This window comes from Sciurus carolinensis, chromosome 4 (assembly GCF_902686445.1).
Source record: "Sciurus carolinensis chromosome 4, mSciCar1.2, whole genome shotgun sequence".
Lineage (NCBI taxonomy): Eukaryota > Metazoa > Chordata > Mammalia > Rodentia > Sciuridae > Sciurus > Sciurus carolinensis.
This window is the reverse complement of record NC_062216.1, coordinates 53,633,914-53,652,111: the sequence shown is the minus strand read 5'-3', so window position 1 is coordinate 53,652,111 and position 18,198 is coordinate 53,633,914. Positions and strand designations below refer to the sequence as shown.

Sequence of the window (18,198 nt, the reverse complement as noted above, 5' to 3'; positions counted from 1 at the left end):
TCAGAAACCATATATCTTTGTTACTGGTTCTTTTAAATTATCTGTTATTTCCTTTTTAACCTTGGAATAAGGAAAGAAACATCAAATAAAATTAATTTTTTTGATTTTAAAATTCTGATACTATGTTTTAATTAACTCTAATTATGAACTGTTTAGAACTCAATCTGTGTCTACACTTAGTATATAGTCTCCTTTGTGGATTCCTGATATTTATATGCTCACATTCATACTCCAGATAAACTAAGAACACCATATATAGATAGATGTAAGCACTGTACATTCACCAAAATAAAAAGCAAAGAACAAAACATAACAAAAAAAAAAACCCACATATATTTGGAATGTAAAAGGCCCATGATTTTGTTTTATAATCTTGAAAGTTTTCACTGTAAAAACAATTTAAAAACCCCTATATTTAAAAAAAATATATATCATTTAAGCAAGGAACAGAAAGGGAAACAGCAGTCACTTATTACAAAGAAGCAGGGAAGCCTTTCTAGGCTAGAATATGACTATTGTTGGCATTAAGTCACATAAGTAAGTGCATTTACTGACAGGTCAGGTAAGTGGCAGCTATAACTCTATAACTCTCGTCTGCATTAATGAGTCTTGATAGCACAATACAAGATTTCTTTCTAAAATTAACTGCAACCTAAAATAGATGGTGGCTATTTTAAAAAACGAAAATATTGAATAAGTTGCCATTATACAAATTAACATGACCATATTTTAAACTGATGAACAAATATCACCCTTAGTCATTAAAAAAAAGTTACTGTTTGAAATCTTCTAAATTATTGACCTATATTAGATGAAAAAGTGCTTTAATTAAAGTCGTCATTCTCATTACTTGTTCTTCTACAATGGTTGTTCCAAATTTATTCAAAGATTAAACGTTTCTTGATAATACATCACAAATATTTAATGCCAGCAATTTATGAGTCACATTTATAGACCCAAATACATTATTGTATTATAGATTTTAACAAACAAGTACTTGAATTTACACTTAGCAAATGATATTTCCATATTTTAACTTGTCTGAAAATGACTCAGATGTTTTACTTCTATCATGTTTTAAAACAATATTAAAATGGATATTTATCTAATTTATTTCTAACAGTTGTTTCTACACTATCCATGAAATTTGAGATACCAAACATAGACTTCATTATTATTATTTTTTTCCAAGGGGGGAAAAATAGAGTTGCTGTAATAATCCCGATTGACTAGAAACACAGGCAAAAAAGTGTTAACTGTTATGAAGACAGCTGTGTTGTACCTTTCTAATAAATTTACATTAAGCAACTTGTCAGGAATCTACTTATGTAAAATTCTAGTCATAAGGCAAAGAAACATAGAAATATAAATTCGGCAAGTTTATAACCAGACAGTTAAATCAAAAATATATTTATGGAAGCTGACACAAGTTGAGGCTACTTATTATATGACTAAACTTTAAAGATTTATATTTGAAAGTCTTTATATAAATCTTGAATTTCCAGTCTGAAAGTTAACTTTTCAATGTCTTCCAGTTAGATTGTCTAAAAATAATAATCCTTTAATAAATGGTTATCAAAAAGAATAAGATAGAGAGCCAAAAGCCTCCAATCAAACAAAGCAAAAATATATAATTTAAGCATGCAGAACCAAAAGTGAATTCACCAGGAAAAAACACATGAACTTGTGATCCTCCTGCCTCAACCTCCTGAGCTGCTGGTGCCTCTTACCTTTTAATAACACATAAACACCTGCATTAAATTAGAGTATACTTTCAGTTATATAGTCTATGGTATACCATAAAAATAAAAATCATCTTTTTCTGTCACAGGTTTATACAAAAATTCTCTAAGGAGCTCTGTGAAAGAATTGGTGCGTCCCTTTTTCATTCAAATCACAACAGAGATCTCTAAACACACCCTAGTTGAACAAGGCCTCTCTTTTCACCTACCTGGAAATTGGTATCATAATCACAAACAAAAATCCACTGGTCTATGTCCAACACCTGGTTCAAGAAGAACTCCAAATGGGCTTGAAAGAAGAGCCACAAAATTCTTAAACAATTAAAAAAAAAAATAGAAAAGGAAGGATGAGAGCAAAACATCCACTGCTGGGAAGAATTTACTAAGAGATCAAATATTGGACCCATATTCTAAAATTCATTTTTCTGTTTTATTAAAAGTAACAATTTCAGCTGACTCTGGCTCAAAGGAACTTTCCAAAGCTGTGTTGCAGCTATTGGGACCATCCTTACTTGTTCCCTTCATTCAGGGACGAATAGCCAAGGGCACAGCCCCTGGGAGTGTAATCTACAAATGACTCCATTGGAGGACTTTAGATATGCCAGGATCACCAAACTTTGTTACTAGGGCCCAGGTAAGAGACCTGAATCTGGGGTCTCAAGTGACTTTCACCTGCCTGCACAAGGAATAAGAGAAAAACAACATATTGGAAAAATAAATTTAGACTCAGTTTAGCCAAACCAGGACAACAGCTAATCTTATTTAACACAAATTTTGGATCCTTTGAACAACATCTCCCCAACGACCTCCCACCAGTCACGCACACACTTCTAGTAACCACCATACTCTCTGCTTCTGTGAGTTCAACTTTTTTAGATTTTGCATATAAGTGAGATGGAAAGGTATTTGTTTTTCTGTACCTGTCTTATTTCATGTAAAATAATGTCCTCCAAATTCATTCATGTTGCTACACATGACATATTTCTTCATTTTTAAGGCTGAATAGTATCCCATTATGTATTCATCCCACATTTTCTTTATCCATTGATCCACTGAGGATACTCAGATTATTTCCGTATCTTGGCTACGGTGAATAATGCTGAAGTAAATATCAACCTGGGGATATCTCTTTGACATATGATACCCTGATGTGGACTAGCTAGTTCATATGGCAATTCTATTTTTTGTATGAGTGTGTGTGAAGAATCTCCATAGTGTTTTTCCTTAATGGTTGTATTAATTTACGATCTTATAATAGCATATAAGTGTTCTTCCTATATCAATACTTATCCTTTACCCTTTGATAATAATTCCTTTTAAACAGTTATGGGTGTTATCTCATTGTAGTTTTAATTTTTATGTCTGTTATAGGCTTTTGTTTTATTATAAGTTGTGTTCACTTTTCTCTGAGGGTTACGTAAAATATTCTGTATCTATTCATGACTATTTTAAATGGATAACAACTTAACTTTTCATATACAAACTGTTACTTTTACTTTCCCTTCTCCCACTTTTTTGTGGGTTTTTTTTTTATGCTACAATTAATATATTTAATTTTTATCCTTAACCTATTATTGCAACTTTGGTTATTTTTAAATAATTTACCTTTTAACCTTTACTAGTACTTTATACTACAGATATAATTGATTTACCCATCATCATTATAGCATCAGATTGTTGTTGATATGACATTGTTCTCTTTGTATTCATTGTACCTGTGAATTTTGTTTTCATCTTACTAATCAGCTTCCTCTTCCTCCAGCTTGAGGAACTCCCATTAGTATTTTGGTAAGTCAGTTCTTGTGGTGGTAAACCGTCAGACTCAGCTTTTTGTTGCTGTTGTTGTTGGGGAAAGTCTTTAGAGCCTCTTTAGTTTTTGAGAAGCAGGATTGCTGGGTGTAATATTTTTGTTTGGCACTTTCTTTTTTCTTTCGGTATTTTGAATATATCATCCCATTCCATTTCGATCTATGAAAATCTGCTAATAATCTTATAGAGGTTCCCTTTTACATAACAATTTACTTTTCCCTTGGTGCTCTCAATATTATCCCTTTGTCCTTACCTTTATACATTGTGATTATGATGTGCCTTGATGGAGATCATTTGGATTTATATTATTGGTGTCTTGTGATCTTTCTTGATCTAGGTCTGCCAGGACTGGAACATTTTTTTGCCATTATTATTTGATATATATATTGTTTGTTCGTTTGTTTTATTCTCTCTTATTGTTTGGGTATAGCAATAATTGCTTGGGTTATTATGAATGGCAGTGTTTCATAAGTCTCTTAAACTATGTTTGCTCTTTTGCTTTTTGATCCTCAGATTGTATGATTGCCAAGGACCTGTCTTCATGTTCACTTATCCTTCCTTCTACTTGATCTAGTATGCTATTGAGTGCCTCCATTGATTTTTTTTTTTAGCAATTAAAGTATTAAGGTATTCTTCAGATCTGTAATTTTTATTTGCCACTTTTTTATATTTTCTAATTTTAAAATCAAACTCTCAGTTTATTCTTGCTTTCCTCTCCTGCCTTTGGTGAGCATTTGTAAAACCATATTTTGAATTCTTGTCAGATAAGTCATATATCACTAACTCATTTGACTTGGTTTCCAGAGATTTTATCTTGTTCCATTAACTGGACTATATTCTTTTGTTTCTTATTTTCCTTCACTCTCTGTGTTGATGTCTACATATTTGATAAACAACTACTTTGCTCAGTCTTGTAATGCTGGCCTTAGGAAGGAGAAGGATCTCAACAATCTACTTGGTGGGAAATGTTAAGGTTTTCCTCAAATATTTCTGTTTATTCAGACCTTTGTCTGTTTTTTGGTGATCTCTGGAGCTTAGGAATGTACCTTGTCCTATTAGTATCCCAACACTGGTAAAGTAAGAACCAAACTTAGTTAAAAGTAGCTGGAAAGTTGGGGGTGTAGCTGTGTTTTCCAGTTTTTTTCCATATTAATGACAGTGCTGATTCTGGGTATTTATCTCCCTTTTCCTCTGCACTAACTAGAAGAGGATCTGTGGCCAGTGCCGTATTCACATTTGGGATGCACATTCTGGGGAGATAACTGCTGAAAGTGGGATTTTTGTGCATTCACTTCTCTATTTTCTGTGATCTATGCAAAACCATCGAGTCCCAGAATTAGGTCATTAAGGAGATAGTACTAACAGTGGGAGCCATAGATGTACTGCTGAGTGCATGACCATAGTCCTTCCAGGAAGAATGAGTCGTCCAGAATTTATCCCTGGAGTAAGCAATAGGGAAAACTCATGAAATGCTGTGCACCGGTTCCTGTTGCAGGAGAGCCATTGTTTGTACTGTTAGCTCTTGCATGCAAGTTTTTCAGAAACCAGCCTATTAAATAGCCACTGGAAGAGTGATGAAGCCCTTAATGAGGAAAATGAAAGTTAAATGTTCCTATTTATTACCACATAGTTTCATCAATGCTCTATAATTAGTGTATAGGACTTCACTTCCTTTGTTGAATTTACTCCTAAGAATCTTACTTTTAGCTGTTGTAAATTGGATTGACCTCTTGATTGTTTTTTCAGGTAGTTCATTTTTAGCATATGACTGCCATGCTACTGAGTTTTACATGTTGGTTTTGGATTCTATGACTTTACTTAATTTGTTCATAGTTTAAAGTTTTGGGTGGAGTATTTAGGATTTTCTCCATATAAGAGCATGCCATCTGAAAACAGGGACAGTTTAATTTCTTTTCTTCCAATCTGGAGGCCTATTGTTTCTTTTCTAACCACATTGCTCTCAACAGGACTTCAATTACTATGTTGAATAGAATTGGTGACAGTAGACTCTCTTGATTCCTGATTTTTTTTTTTTTTGCATGTGTCAGGTTTTCTCTTAATTGACACTTTTATTTCTCACACCGACACTAGAAGAGATGTAATAATATAATAAGAGCAATAGCAAAATTAAGTTCTATTACCATTTCCCCCCAACACTTCACAAAGAGAGGTTTGATAGTAGAGTAGCAAAGAGGCAAACCCTGAAGAAAGGTGGCATGGCTTCAGATCCTGCTCCATCATCTACTCTCTGTGCGACTTGGGCAGGTTTCTTTTTCTTTTAATTTTTTTCTTTTGTTCTTTTTAGATGTACATGACAGTAGAGTGTTTTTTGACAAGTTATACAGATATGGAGTATATAACTATTCTAATTAGGATCCTGTTCTTGTGGTTGTATATGATGCAGAAAGTCACTGGTTGTGTATTCATATACTAACATAGGAGAGTTAAGACAGATTCATTTCACTGTCTTTCCAATTCCTATCTCCCCTACCTTCCCTTTGTTCCCCTCTGTTTAATCCAATGAACTTCTATTCTGTCCCCACCTTGGCTTCCTGATCTTATAGAAGAATTTTTACCTTCCCCCCAGAGAGTATGTTATTGGATGTAGGTGTTAACATATGGCCTCCTTTTGTCTGTGTGTTGAGGTACGTTCCTTCTGTATGTAACTTTTCTTTTCTTTCTTAATCATGAGAGGATGTTAGGATTTGTCAAACTTTTCCCGCATATATTGAGACAATCATACCATTTCTCCCCCTCATTCTTACTGATGTGGTATATCACACTGACAGATTTATATTTGTGGAATTATCCCTGAATTCCAGGGATAAATCCTATTTAATAATTGTGAATGACCCATTATGGTGCTGGGAATTCTATTGGCTATTATTTTCTTCAGGATTTCCGAATTATTTTCAAGAGGGATATTGGCCTTTAATTTTCTTTTCTTATAATTTTATTGTCTCACTTTGATATCAGAGAAATTCTGGCCTCATAAAATGAATTTAAAATATTTCACTCCTTAAATATTTGAAAAAGTTTTGAGAAAGATTGATTGTAGTAGTAAAATGTACCCTGTCAAAGGAAAGGCTAGAGATGGATGAGGGAGATAAATTAATTAAGTCTGATATGTTGTTGGTAGCTTATATTTTGTTAGTGATTCTGTCTCTTTAATAATTAATTGGGATATTAAGATTAATATTTCTATTAACTCCTGATTTTGTTAGTAAGATTTATGTATCTAGGATTTATCCATTTCTTTTAGATTGTCCAAATGGATAATTTTTCATAGTAGTTACTTGTGATCCTTTGCATTTCTATGATAATCAGTGGTTGTAGCTTCTTTTTCATTTCTAATTTTATTTTATTCTTCTATTTTTATCTTTTCTTTTTTTATAGTAATAATTTAATTTTTTTAGTTTTAAAAAATTTGTCCTTTTTAGTTATACATGACAGTAGAATATATTTTGACTTATCATATATATATGGAGTATAACTTTCCATTTGTGGTACTTGGGATTGACCCCAGGGCCTTGTGCATGTGAGGCAAGCACTCTACCAACTCAGCCATATCCCCAGCCCAAAATTCCCATTCTTGTGGTTGTACTTGATGAGAAGTTACACTGGTTGTGTATTCATATGTGAACATCGGAAAGTTATGTTCGATTCATTCTAGTGTCTTTCCCATTCTGATTCTCCCTTCATTCCCCCATTCCCCTCTGTCCAATCTGGTGAACCTCTCCTCCTCCCTACCCCCTGCTTGTTGTGAGCCAGTATCCTCATATCAGAGAGAACATTTGACTTTTGGTTTTTTGAGACTGGCTTATTTCACTTAGCATGATAGTCTCCAGTTCCATCCATTTACCAGCAAATACCATAATTCATTCTTCTTTATGGCCGAGTAATATTTCATTGTGTGTTTATACCACATTTTCTTTAGCCATTCATCTGTTCAAAGACACCTAGGTTGGTTCACAATAGCTTAGCTATTGTGAAGTGAGCTGGTATTAACACTGATGTGGCCACTTCAATATGTATATGCCAAGAGTCAAATGGCAGTTCTATTCCAAGTTTTCTGAGGAATTTCCATGTTGCTTTCCATAGTTGCACTAATTTGCAGTCCCACCAGCAGTGTTTGAGCATACCTTTTTCTCCACATCCTCACCAATATTGTTACTTGTATTCTTGGTAATTGCCATTCTGACTTGAATGAGATGAAATCTGTGTAGTTTTAATTTTAATTTCTTTCATTACTAAAGATATTGAACATTTTTTTCATATATTTGTTGATCAATTGTATTTGTTCTTCTGTGAAGTGTCTGTTCAGTTCCTTATCCCATTTATTGATTGGATTTTTATTTTTTGGTGTTAAGTTTTTTGAGTTCTTTAAATATCCTGGAGATTAATGCTCTATCTGAGGTATAGGTGCCAAAGATTTTCTCCCATTTTGCTGGCTCTCTCTTCATGTTCTTGATTGTTTCCTTTGCTATGAAGAAGCTTTTTATTTTGATACCATTCCATTTACTTATTTTTTTTTTTCCTTTACTTTACTTATTGCTCTTTAGAACTCTTGTTGAGAAATTTGGTTCCTAAGTCAACATGATGGAGATTTGGGTCTACTTTTACTTCTAGTAGGCACAAAATCTCCGTCTAATGTCTAGCTCCTTGGTCTACTTAGAGTTGAGTTTTGTGCAGGGTGAGAGATAGGGGTCTAATTTCATTGTATTACATAAGAATTTCTAGGTTTCCCAGCACCATTTGTAGAAGAGGCTATCTTCTGGAGAAAACTCCATTGTTGGTTTATGCTGCCTTTGTCTAGGGTGAGATAACTGTATTTAGAGTTATGAGATAACTCTGTGTCTTCTGTTCTGTGCCATTGGTCTTCATGTCTGTTTTGTTGCTGATACCAAGCCATTTTTGTTACCATAGCTCTGTAGTATAATTTAAGGTCTGATATTGTCACTTTTCTTGCTGAGGATTGCTTTGGCTATTCTGGACCTCTTATTTTTCCAAGTGAATTTCATGACTGCTTTTTCATTTCCTATGAAGAATGTCACTGGAACCTTAATAGAAATTGCATTAAATCTATATAGAGTTTTCGGTAGTAAGACCATTTTGACAATTCTGCCTATCCCAGAGCGTGGGAGATCTTTCCATCTTCTAAGGCCTTTTTCAATTTCTTTCTTTAGTATTCTGTAGTTTTCCTTGTGGAGGATTTTGCCTCTTTTATTATATTGATTCCCAAGTATTTTATTTTCTTATGGGGCTATTGTAGATGGGATAGTTTTTCTAATTTCTCTTTCTATAGATTCAGATATATAGGAGCACATTTGATTTATGGATATTAACTTTTTATCCTGCTACTTTGCTGAGTTCATTTATGAGTTCAAGAAGTTTTCTACTAGAGTTTTCTGGGTCTTCTAAATGTAGAAACATTTCTTCAGCAATTAGGGATAGTTCGAGTTCTGTTCCTATTTGTATCCCTTTAATTTCTTTCTTTTGTCTAATTGCTCTGGCTAGAGTTTCCAGGACTATGTTGAATAGAAGTGGTGAAAGAGGACATCCTTGTCTTATTGCAGTTTTTGGACAGAATACTTTCAATATTTCTCCATTTACAAGGATGTTGGCTTTGGGTTTAGTATATATAGCTTTCACAATGTAGAGGTATGTTACTACTAGTCCTAGTTTTTCTAATGTTTTGTACATGAATGTATGCTGTATTTTCTCAAATTCCTTTTCTTCATCTATTGAGATAATCATGTGATTAAGTGTATTGATGTGATGAATTAGTTTATTGATTTCCATATGTTGAACCAACCTTGCATCCCAGGGATGAACCCCACTTGATCATGGTGCACTATCTTTTTAGTATGTTTTTGTATGAAATTTTCCAGTGTTTTATTAAGAATTTTTGCATCTGTGATACGGTGAATTACATTTATTGATTTCCGGATGTTGAACCAACCTTGCATCCCTGGGATAAAATCCACTTGATCATGGTGCACTATCTTCTTAACATATTTTTGTATGTGATTTGCTAAGATTTTGTTGAGAATTTTTGCATCAATGTTCATTAAGGATATTGGTCTGACATTTTCTTTCCTCAATGTGTCTCTGTCTGGTTTAGGTATCAGGGTGATATTGGCTTCATAGAATGAGTTTGAGAGGGTTCCCTCCTCTTCTATTTCATGAAATAGTTTGAGAAGTGTTGGAATGAGCTCTTCTTTAAAGGTTTTGTAGAACTCGGCTGAGAACCCATCTGGTCCTGGACTTTTCTTTGTTGGTAGGCTTTTGATGACTTCTTCTATTTCATTATTTGAAATTGATCTATTTAAATTGTGGTTCAGTTTAGGCAATTCATATGTCTCTAGAAAGCTGCTGATGTCTTTGAGATTTTCTATTTGTTGGAGTATAGATTTTCAAAATGGCTTCTAATTATATTTTGTATTTCAATTGTGTCTGTTGTGATATTTCCTTGTTCATTCTGAATTTTAGTAATTTGGGTTTTCTCTTTCCTTCTCTTTGTTAGTGTGGCTAAGGGTTTATCAATTTTGTTTATTTTTTCAAAGAACCAACTATTTATTTTGTCAATTTTTTCGATTGTTTCTTTTGTTTCAATTTCATTGATTTCAGCTCTGAGTTTAACTATTTCATGTCTTCTATTACTTTTGGTGTTGTTCTGTTCTTTCTCTAGGGCTTTGAGCTGTAGTGTTAGGTCATTTACTTGTTGATTTTTTCTTCTTTTATTGAATGTACTCCATGAAATAAATTTTCCTCTAAGCACTGCTTTCATAGTGTCCCAGAGATTTTGATATGATGTTTCTTTGTTCTCATTTACCTCTAAGAATTTTTTAATTTCCTTCCTTATGTCTTCTGTTATCCATTCATCATATAATAGCATATTATGTAATCTCCAGGTTTTGGAGTAGTTTCTGTTTTTTACTCTGTCATTTATTTCTAATTTCAATCCATTATGATCTGATAGAATACAAGGTAGTATCTCTATCTTCTTGTACTTGCTAACATTAGCTTTGTGGCGTAAAATATGGTCTGTTTTAGAGAAGGATCCATGTGCTGCTGAGAAGAAAGTGTATTCGCTCTTGGTTGGATGGTATATTCTATAAATGTCTGTTAAGTCTGAATTATTGATTGTGTTATTGAGATCTATGGTTTCTTTATTCAATTTTTGTTTGGAAGATCTGTCCAGTGGTGAGAGAGGTGGGTTAAAATCCCCTAGATTATTTTGTTGTGGTCTATTTGATTTCTGGAATGGAGAAGTATTTGTTTGATGTATATGGAGGAGCCACTATTTGGGGCATAGATGTTTATGATTGTTATGTCTTGCTGATTTATGCTTCCCTTAAGCAGTATGAAATGTCCTTCTTTATCCCTTCTGACTACCTTTGGCTTGAAGTCCACATTATCTGAGATGAGGATGGATACTCTGACTTTTTTACTGTGTCCATGTGCATGGTATGTTTTTCCCCATCCTTTCACCTTTAGTCTGTGGGTATCTCTTTCTATGAGATGAGTCTCTTGCAGGCAGCAAATTGTTGGATCTTTGTTTTTAATCCAATCTGCCAGTCTATGTCTTTTGATTGATGAGTTCAGGCCATTAACATTCAGGGTTATTATTGAGATATGATTTGTATTCCTGGGTCATTTGGCTCATTTTTTTTTTTTTTTTGACACGACTTGGTTTCTCCTTTATTTGAGTATTCCTTTAGGGTAGTTCCTCCCTTTGCTAATTTACATTGTTGTTTTTCATCCTTCCTCATGGAATATTTTGCTGAGAATGTTCTGGAATGCCAGTTTTCTTTTTGTAAATTCTTTTAGCTTTTGTTTATCATGGAAGGATTTTATTTCCTCGTCAAATCTGAAGGTAAGTTTTGCCAGGTATAAAATTCTTGGTTGCATCTGTTTTCTTTCAGGGTGTGAAAAATGTTGTTCCAGGCCCTTCTAGCTTTTAGGGTCTGGATTGAAAAATCTGCTGTTATTCATATTGGTTTCCCCCTGAATGTAATTTGATTCTTTTCTCTCACAGCCTTTAAAATTCTGTCTTTATTTTGTATGTTAGGTATTTTCATTATAATGTGCCTTGCTGTGGGTCTGTTGTAATTTTGTGTATTTGGAGTCCTATAAGCCTCTTGGACTTGATTTTCCATTTCATTCTTCTGATGTGGGAAGTTTTCTGATATTACTTCATTGAATAGATTGTTTATTCCTTTGGTTTATTTCTCTAAGCCTTCCTCAATCCCAAGAATTCTTAAATTTGGCCTTTTCATGATATCCCATAATTCTTGTAGATTCTGTTCATGATTTCTTACCATCTTCTCTGTTTGGTCAACTTTTTTTTCAAGATTAAATATTTTGTCTTCAATATCTGAGGTTCTGTCTTCCAGGTGTTCTATCCTATTGGTTATGCTTTCTATGGAGTTTTTAATTTGGTTTATCGTTTCCTTCATTTCAAGGATTTCTGTTTGCTTTTTTCCAATATCTCTAACTCTTTATTGAAATGATCTTTTGCTTCCTGTATTTGCTCTTTTAACTGTCGATTTGTGCAATCATTCAATGCCTGCATTTGCTCTTTCATCTCATCATTTGCGTCTCTGATGGTTTGAATTATGTACATTCTGAACTCCCTTTCTGACATTTCTTCTGCCATGCTGTTATTGGATTTATTGCTATACCATCTAGGTTTGTTTGGGACATTTTCTTCCCTTGTTTTCTCATATTGCTCAGGTATCTACCCCTCTAGTAATGGAACTCTGGGATATTGCAGATTTCCTCTTTTGATTAATATTGTCTCTGTAGATTTCCAATAACTCACTTCTTATCCTTCAGTAGCCTGATGTCTTGGAGGAACTTGATAATGTGGTGCTCCACTAGGAAGCTGCCCCTCTAGGGGTGGTGGCCTTCAGGTGGGGTATATTCCCTGTCAGTGGGCAGAGGTGCCTCCACTTGTTGACTGATGGTCAGCCAAAGGGGGACTAGACTGCAGACTGGGGCATGTCTGATCTGGGCCCACGTCTCTGGTTCTACTGCCCTGGCAGGAAAGCCTCGTCCAGCGGGGAAGCCTCACCTGTTGGAGAAGTTTCGCTGGGCAGCTCTCCTCTGAGAAGTTCCCTTTGGTCCAGAACTACCACCTGGACTGGGAAGCCCTCCTTTGCAATATTCCCAGGGGTGCTGACCTACTGCCTGGGCTGGGGAGCCTGGCCCTGCGAGGGATTCTCTTGCTGAGCGGTCCTCATCCGACCCTCACTCTGCATCGAAGCCTCTTGCTGTGTGGCCCTCCTCGGCAATGCTTCCGGTTGACTGGGTTCTTGGCTCCAGCAGTGGAGTCTCACTGGGCCCTCTACTCCATCCGGGGGAGTAGACTACTGCCCCATCTGGGGAGCCCGACCACTGGGAGAGACTCACCCAGTGGCTCTGAGTTTGTCCCGAGTCTCTCAATACCTCCTCTTGTTGACTCCTTGGTCTTGTCAAAGGTCCTCTAGCCTCCTGTAGGTGTCTCAGGAAGGGAGCTGCCCTTCCGATGATGATGGCCACGCCCTCAGGAATAATTCAAAATGCCTGCACCAGCCTATAAAGAAGCCTCTGGCTAGCTCCGCATGCAGGCAGGCTGGCTTGTCTGTTGGCTTGCTCCGCCATGGAGACAGACCTTGGCGTGGTGGTTGGGCAGGATTGCTCAGTGATGGCGTCTGTCTTTGGTGTTTGGGCGGGTTGGCTCTCTGCCGCCTAACTCCGCAAGGCAGGTGGGTTGGGAGCCTAAAAGCTACCTCCGTGATGCAGGTGGCCTTACTCACCTGCCAGCTTGCTGCGCCCGACTGCGACTGACCAGTGATGGTGGCCGTCCTCGGTGCAGGAGTCAGGCCCATGGCCCATAGTTATTTTTGATCATTTTGACTTTTTTTCTTTCTTTCTTTTTTTTTTTTTCTTTTTCAGTGCTGGGGATTGAACCCAGGGCCTTGTGCATGAGAGGCAAGCATGCTACCAACTGAGCTGTATCCCCAGCCCTCCTTTTGACTTTTCATCTTCACACTGGACATTTGGAAGATTTACACAACACCATGAAAGTGATGATGTATTCTGAATTATAGTATAAATTTATAGTAATTTTTGTACTTTCATTTGGTTTCATGATATTATTATCCTTCTGATTCCAATTGGTCTGTTCAGTTAAGCATTTCTTGTTAGCCTTGTTGTGAGGAATTTCTTTAACTTTTTCTTGTCTACTAAAGACTTTAATGTTTCTTCTTTATTTCTAAAGGTAGCTTTGCTTGGTATATTCTTGGCTGACTTTCTTTTTTCTTTTAGCCCTATGAATACATTAATTATTCCATTCTCTTCTGACCTGCAAAATTTATTGTGAGCAATCTTCTAATGGTCTAATAGAGATTCCTTTTATTTGGCTTGATATTTTCTTCTCTTGCTATTTTAAAATTTTTCTCTTTCTTTTTTTTTTTTGACCTGTGACAGTTTGATTGTAATGTGCCTCAGAAAGAACTTCTTTGTTCTGAATATTTTTAAGGATCTTTGAGTTTCTTTGATGTTGATTTTAATATTTTTCCAAAGAGTGGGGAAGTTTCTAGCTATTATTTTGTTAAATGTGCTTTTCTATCTCTTCTTCTTCTGGGATTGCCATGAACAATTATTTGTCTGGTTAATGGTATCCCACAAGTCTTGCAGGGGTTCTTAATATTTTCACTCTTTTTTCTTTTATTCCCCTCTGACTGGATTATTTAAAAAGACTTATCTTCACTTTCGGAAATTCTATTTTCTGCTTGGTCACTCTGCTGTTGAAGCTGTCAATTGCATTTTTTATTTCATTCATTTAATTCTTCAATTCCAATATTTTGATTAATTCTTGTTATGTATTTATTTCTCTGTTGAATTTCTCATTCCAATCATGAATTTTTTCTAATATCATTGAATTTTCTATGCATATTCACTTGTATCTTACTCTGTATCCTAAAGATAATTTTTTGAATTATTGGATTAGACTCCAAAGAACCTTTTATTTTTAATTATTATTTTGTAAGACATCATAACACAGTTCTTGGATTCCTTTGATGCAGTCATGTTTCCCTGTTTTTCATCATTCTTGTGTCCTTGTATTGATATCTGTGCCTATGTTGAAACAGTTGTCTCTCCCAACTTTACAATTTCTTTCCTAGAATTTTAAAAGATTTTTTTTTACAGATGAGTTTTAATTGCGTAGGGTGCCTTGGCTTTGGTTCTGCATGAGTTAAGTAGTGTAGTGTTAGTGCTGTTTCTTCAGCAATAGTCCATGACTGCAATACCAAGTGTGCCTCTGTGGCAAAAGTTACAGAAGTTTATGTGGACACTGGTGAGTCTTCTCTGGGGCAGGGTGATTCTTAAATTTGATGTATGCTTGGTACTGAAGCTATACCAGCTTGGGGATTGGTCTTATTGGGATGGGGGTTCCAGGGTTGTTCTCACATTAAGGTAGCCTTGCTGGGCGTGGAGTGCTAGGCTGATTCCTAAGTCAAGGGCATGTGTGGTGGGATTACTGACTCAGCTTCACCACTGTGTATGGCTGCTTATTTCTGGGGGGTCAGGTGCTATCCACAGAGAATAGCACTAAGCTGTTCCTCTGAGTTCTGATTTTCCAGAGTTGTAGACTTACAGTCACCTGAGTATGACAGAATGATGTCAGTATAGCTCAATAACAAATATTATAAAACATTTTTCTTTGACTGTTTTTATAATAGCATTTTTTTAGAGTTGTATTCATTGTTTCAGTTGAAAAGTCAAATTTTGCTGATTTTTACTTTTTATAATGGATTCAAATTTTTTCTGTTTGGTAAGTGAATAATTCAATTGAAGATGACACTTAGAATATTATATTCTGCAATATTATAATGCATATTACAGTGATCATTTATGTATATTATGTATAAGAATAAGAAAACAGTATTAGTAATTAATGTCATAACAATTATCAATATCACTAGAAACTTCTATAAATAATATATTTATTAACTTTTTAATATTCTATTTGATCCTAGTAACTTTAAGTCCAAGAGATAATATGTAAAGTTAAATTAACATGATTTTTAAGCAAGTTTCTATGTATGCTTGCTAAATACAACTTTATTTTATATAATAGCATTTTGAGAATAGCACATGAAAGAAAACAGAGTATATGTCATATCTTGCTCATTTTGAAACATTGTGGAGTTCATATATGACCTGAAGTGTCCCTCCTCCTTGTGATAGAAATGATACTACCTTGAACCTATATTCCAGAGTTCTGATTACTTTTTTGTAAACTCTGTCATTACTACAATCCAAAGACAAAACTACAAACTATGAAACTCATTCACCAAATCCTGAATTTTGTTTTTAGATAATTAGGAAAGATCATGTAAATTTACATCATGTGTTAGAAGACTTTAAGTTTGTATATTGAACATTCCTTTTCTTAGAAGGTCTTTTATCAATCTCATCATTATGCATTTCTCATTGTCCTATTACCTCTTATACTTATCTGTTATCCTTCACTCTTTCCTCCTCATTTTTTCCATATGGAATAGTCAACTCTCTTATTTTGTTGTAGTTATTCATTATTTTAAGATCGTGCCTCGCTACCTAATAGTTCTGAACCCTGACTGCTCATGAAAATTGATGGAGCCTGTCCCCAGAACTTTCGATATAATGGTCTCAGGTGGAACCCAGGCATAGGTATTGTTAAGATGCTCCTGAGATAATTATTGAACTCAAGGGGCTAATCAAATGATTTTCCCAGTCATTTGTCTTTATAAGAGGACTTCTAATGCTAGATGGTAAGACAAAAAAATATATGATAATATTTTTATAATTTGAAATGCATAACTATTTCAGTATTGTCACAGTTACCGTTTTCTTCATGGTGCACTCATGGATTTTTATGCCAATTCTGAATAATATTAACTCTGGAATTTTCTTGAAATTTTCTTACGTGTTATTATACACACAATCTGATTGCATACTTTTTTACTTCCTTTTGCTTTACCTTAGTTTTGTTTCCAAATGGTTTGTAGAGAAATTCGACACTTTGTGGATGAGGAGGGCTGCCATGTTTCAAGAGATTGCAGTGACCAGGGGGTAAGTGACTTCGGTGTTCATTTTAAGCAGCATACTATTAACAATTTGATAAACAACTGGGGGATTTAAAAAATGATTTGAATTTTTTTTTTGTCACTATGTGCTACAATGTGTTCTTTCATAGTCTATAATTTATAGCTTCAAACTTGTATTAAGAAATTTGCAAAACTGTTACGGAAATTAAAGATGATTCTGGATGTATAAGATTTAATAAATGCATGTAGTGGATGTGTTTGTGTCACCTTGTAAAAAATTGATCTTATTTTTAACAAAGAGAAGGCAGAAAGTGTTTAAAAGTGTCATAATTTTATTGCTCAGCTAGCTAGTTAATTTAGTATGGGCTGTTGTGTGAAGCTAGCAAGTAAATGATAATCAGTGGCATATTATTAGTAATTGCAAGGTATTTGAGTCTGGCTGTGGATAGAGTTGAAAGAATTTTAAAAAGTTGATTTGGCAATAGAAGTTATACATAGCAAGGGAAAATTTGATGAATTTGTTTATTTAAGATAAGTTCTTTAGAATGATGTATTCTGTGAATTAATCATAGACTATCAGTCTTAATAGAAAGTTGTCTTTGTACAAAAATTATTCTATTTTTTTATTATTTCAGATTTGCAACAATTTAAACCATTGCCATTGTAATAAAGGATTTGTCCCTCCCAACTGCCAGGCAAAAAGTGGAGAGTTTGGAAGTATTGATGATGGACATATGATTAAAATGGGTTGGTGTCCTTAATATTTTATTAATTAAATATAGCATATAAGAGAGTAAATAGTAAGTTTGAAGTTAGATTGCATACACCTTAGGTCAACAGATATTGCTGATATTTTAAAAATATCTGATAGCATATGTTTGTATTGTTCTTTCTATATTAGCACTGACATTGTTTATGAAAGAAAAAGTGTGCCCAATATTAGGTAATTTTAAAAGTAGAAATTCCATTGCATATAATTTGACCAGTTAATTCAAATTGTTCACTTTTAATTTTCTCAGATATTCCTAGTTTCAAATAGTGTCAGTAGACATTTTTACATTAATACTCCTGGGATTTAGACTATCTTTTCTTTCTACTGACTTGATACTTGGTTGTATTTCTCTTGCCATAATGACTCCCAAGTAATCTTATGATATTTCCTCTTTTGCATTTCACCTCTACTATTCCTGAGTAGTATTTTGAGATAAATAAGCATGGATGAGACTGGGGTAAACTAGGGGGCATCCCCTGGTTCTACAAGGTATATCAAGCCCACTCAAGTTGACTGGGAACATTGGTGAGCTGTCCACATTATCCTCCTTCCTTGTGGGGCTTTATAAGACCATCATTCAAGTCCTAGTCAGACTTCTCTGAGGCTGGTTGTTATAAGATGACTAACTTTTAAACAGACAATGTATAGCTATATCCAACTATATATGATGCTACAAGAAAAGCTAAGATATGACATATGCACATGTATATATTATTATTTTCACAAAAGCATGAAAAGCAGGTCTTTATTTGATTATATATTATTTTGTATTGCTTACAATTTTTTTTAAAAT

The 18,198-nt window shown here is 34.6% G+C and overlaps 1 protein-coding gene across 1 annotated transcript in view; it reads left to right on the top strand.

Annotated features, from left to right (window-relative positions):
• Positions 1 to 17,394, top strand: part of LOC124982705 (disintegrin and metalloproteinase domain-containing protein 5-like) — an 80,851-nt gene extending 63,457 nt beyond the window's left edge. The window contains 2 exon segments of the mRNA XM_047549668.1: positions 16,572 to 16,658; positions 17,269 to 17,394. Of these exon segments, the coding sequence (XP_047405624.1) occupies positions 16,572 to 16,658; positions 17,269 to 17,394 (213 nt within the window).
• The last annotated feature ends 804 nt before the right edge of the window (positions 17,395 to 18,198 follow it).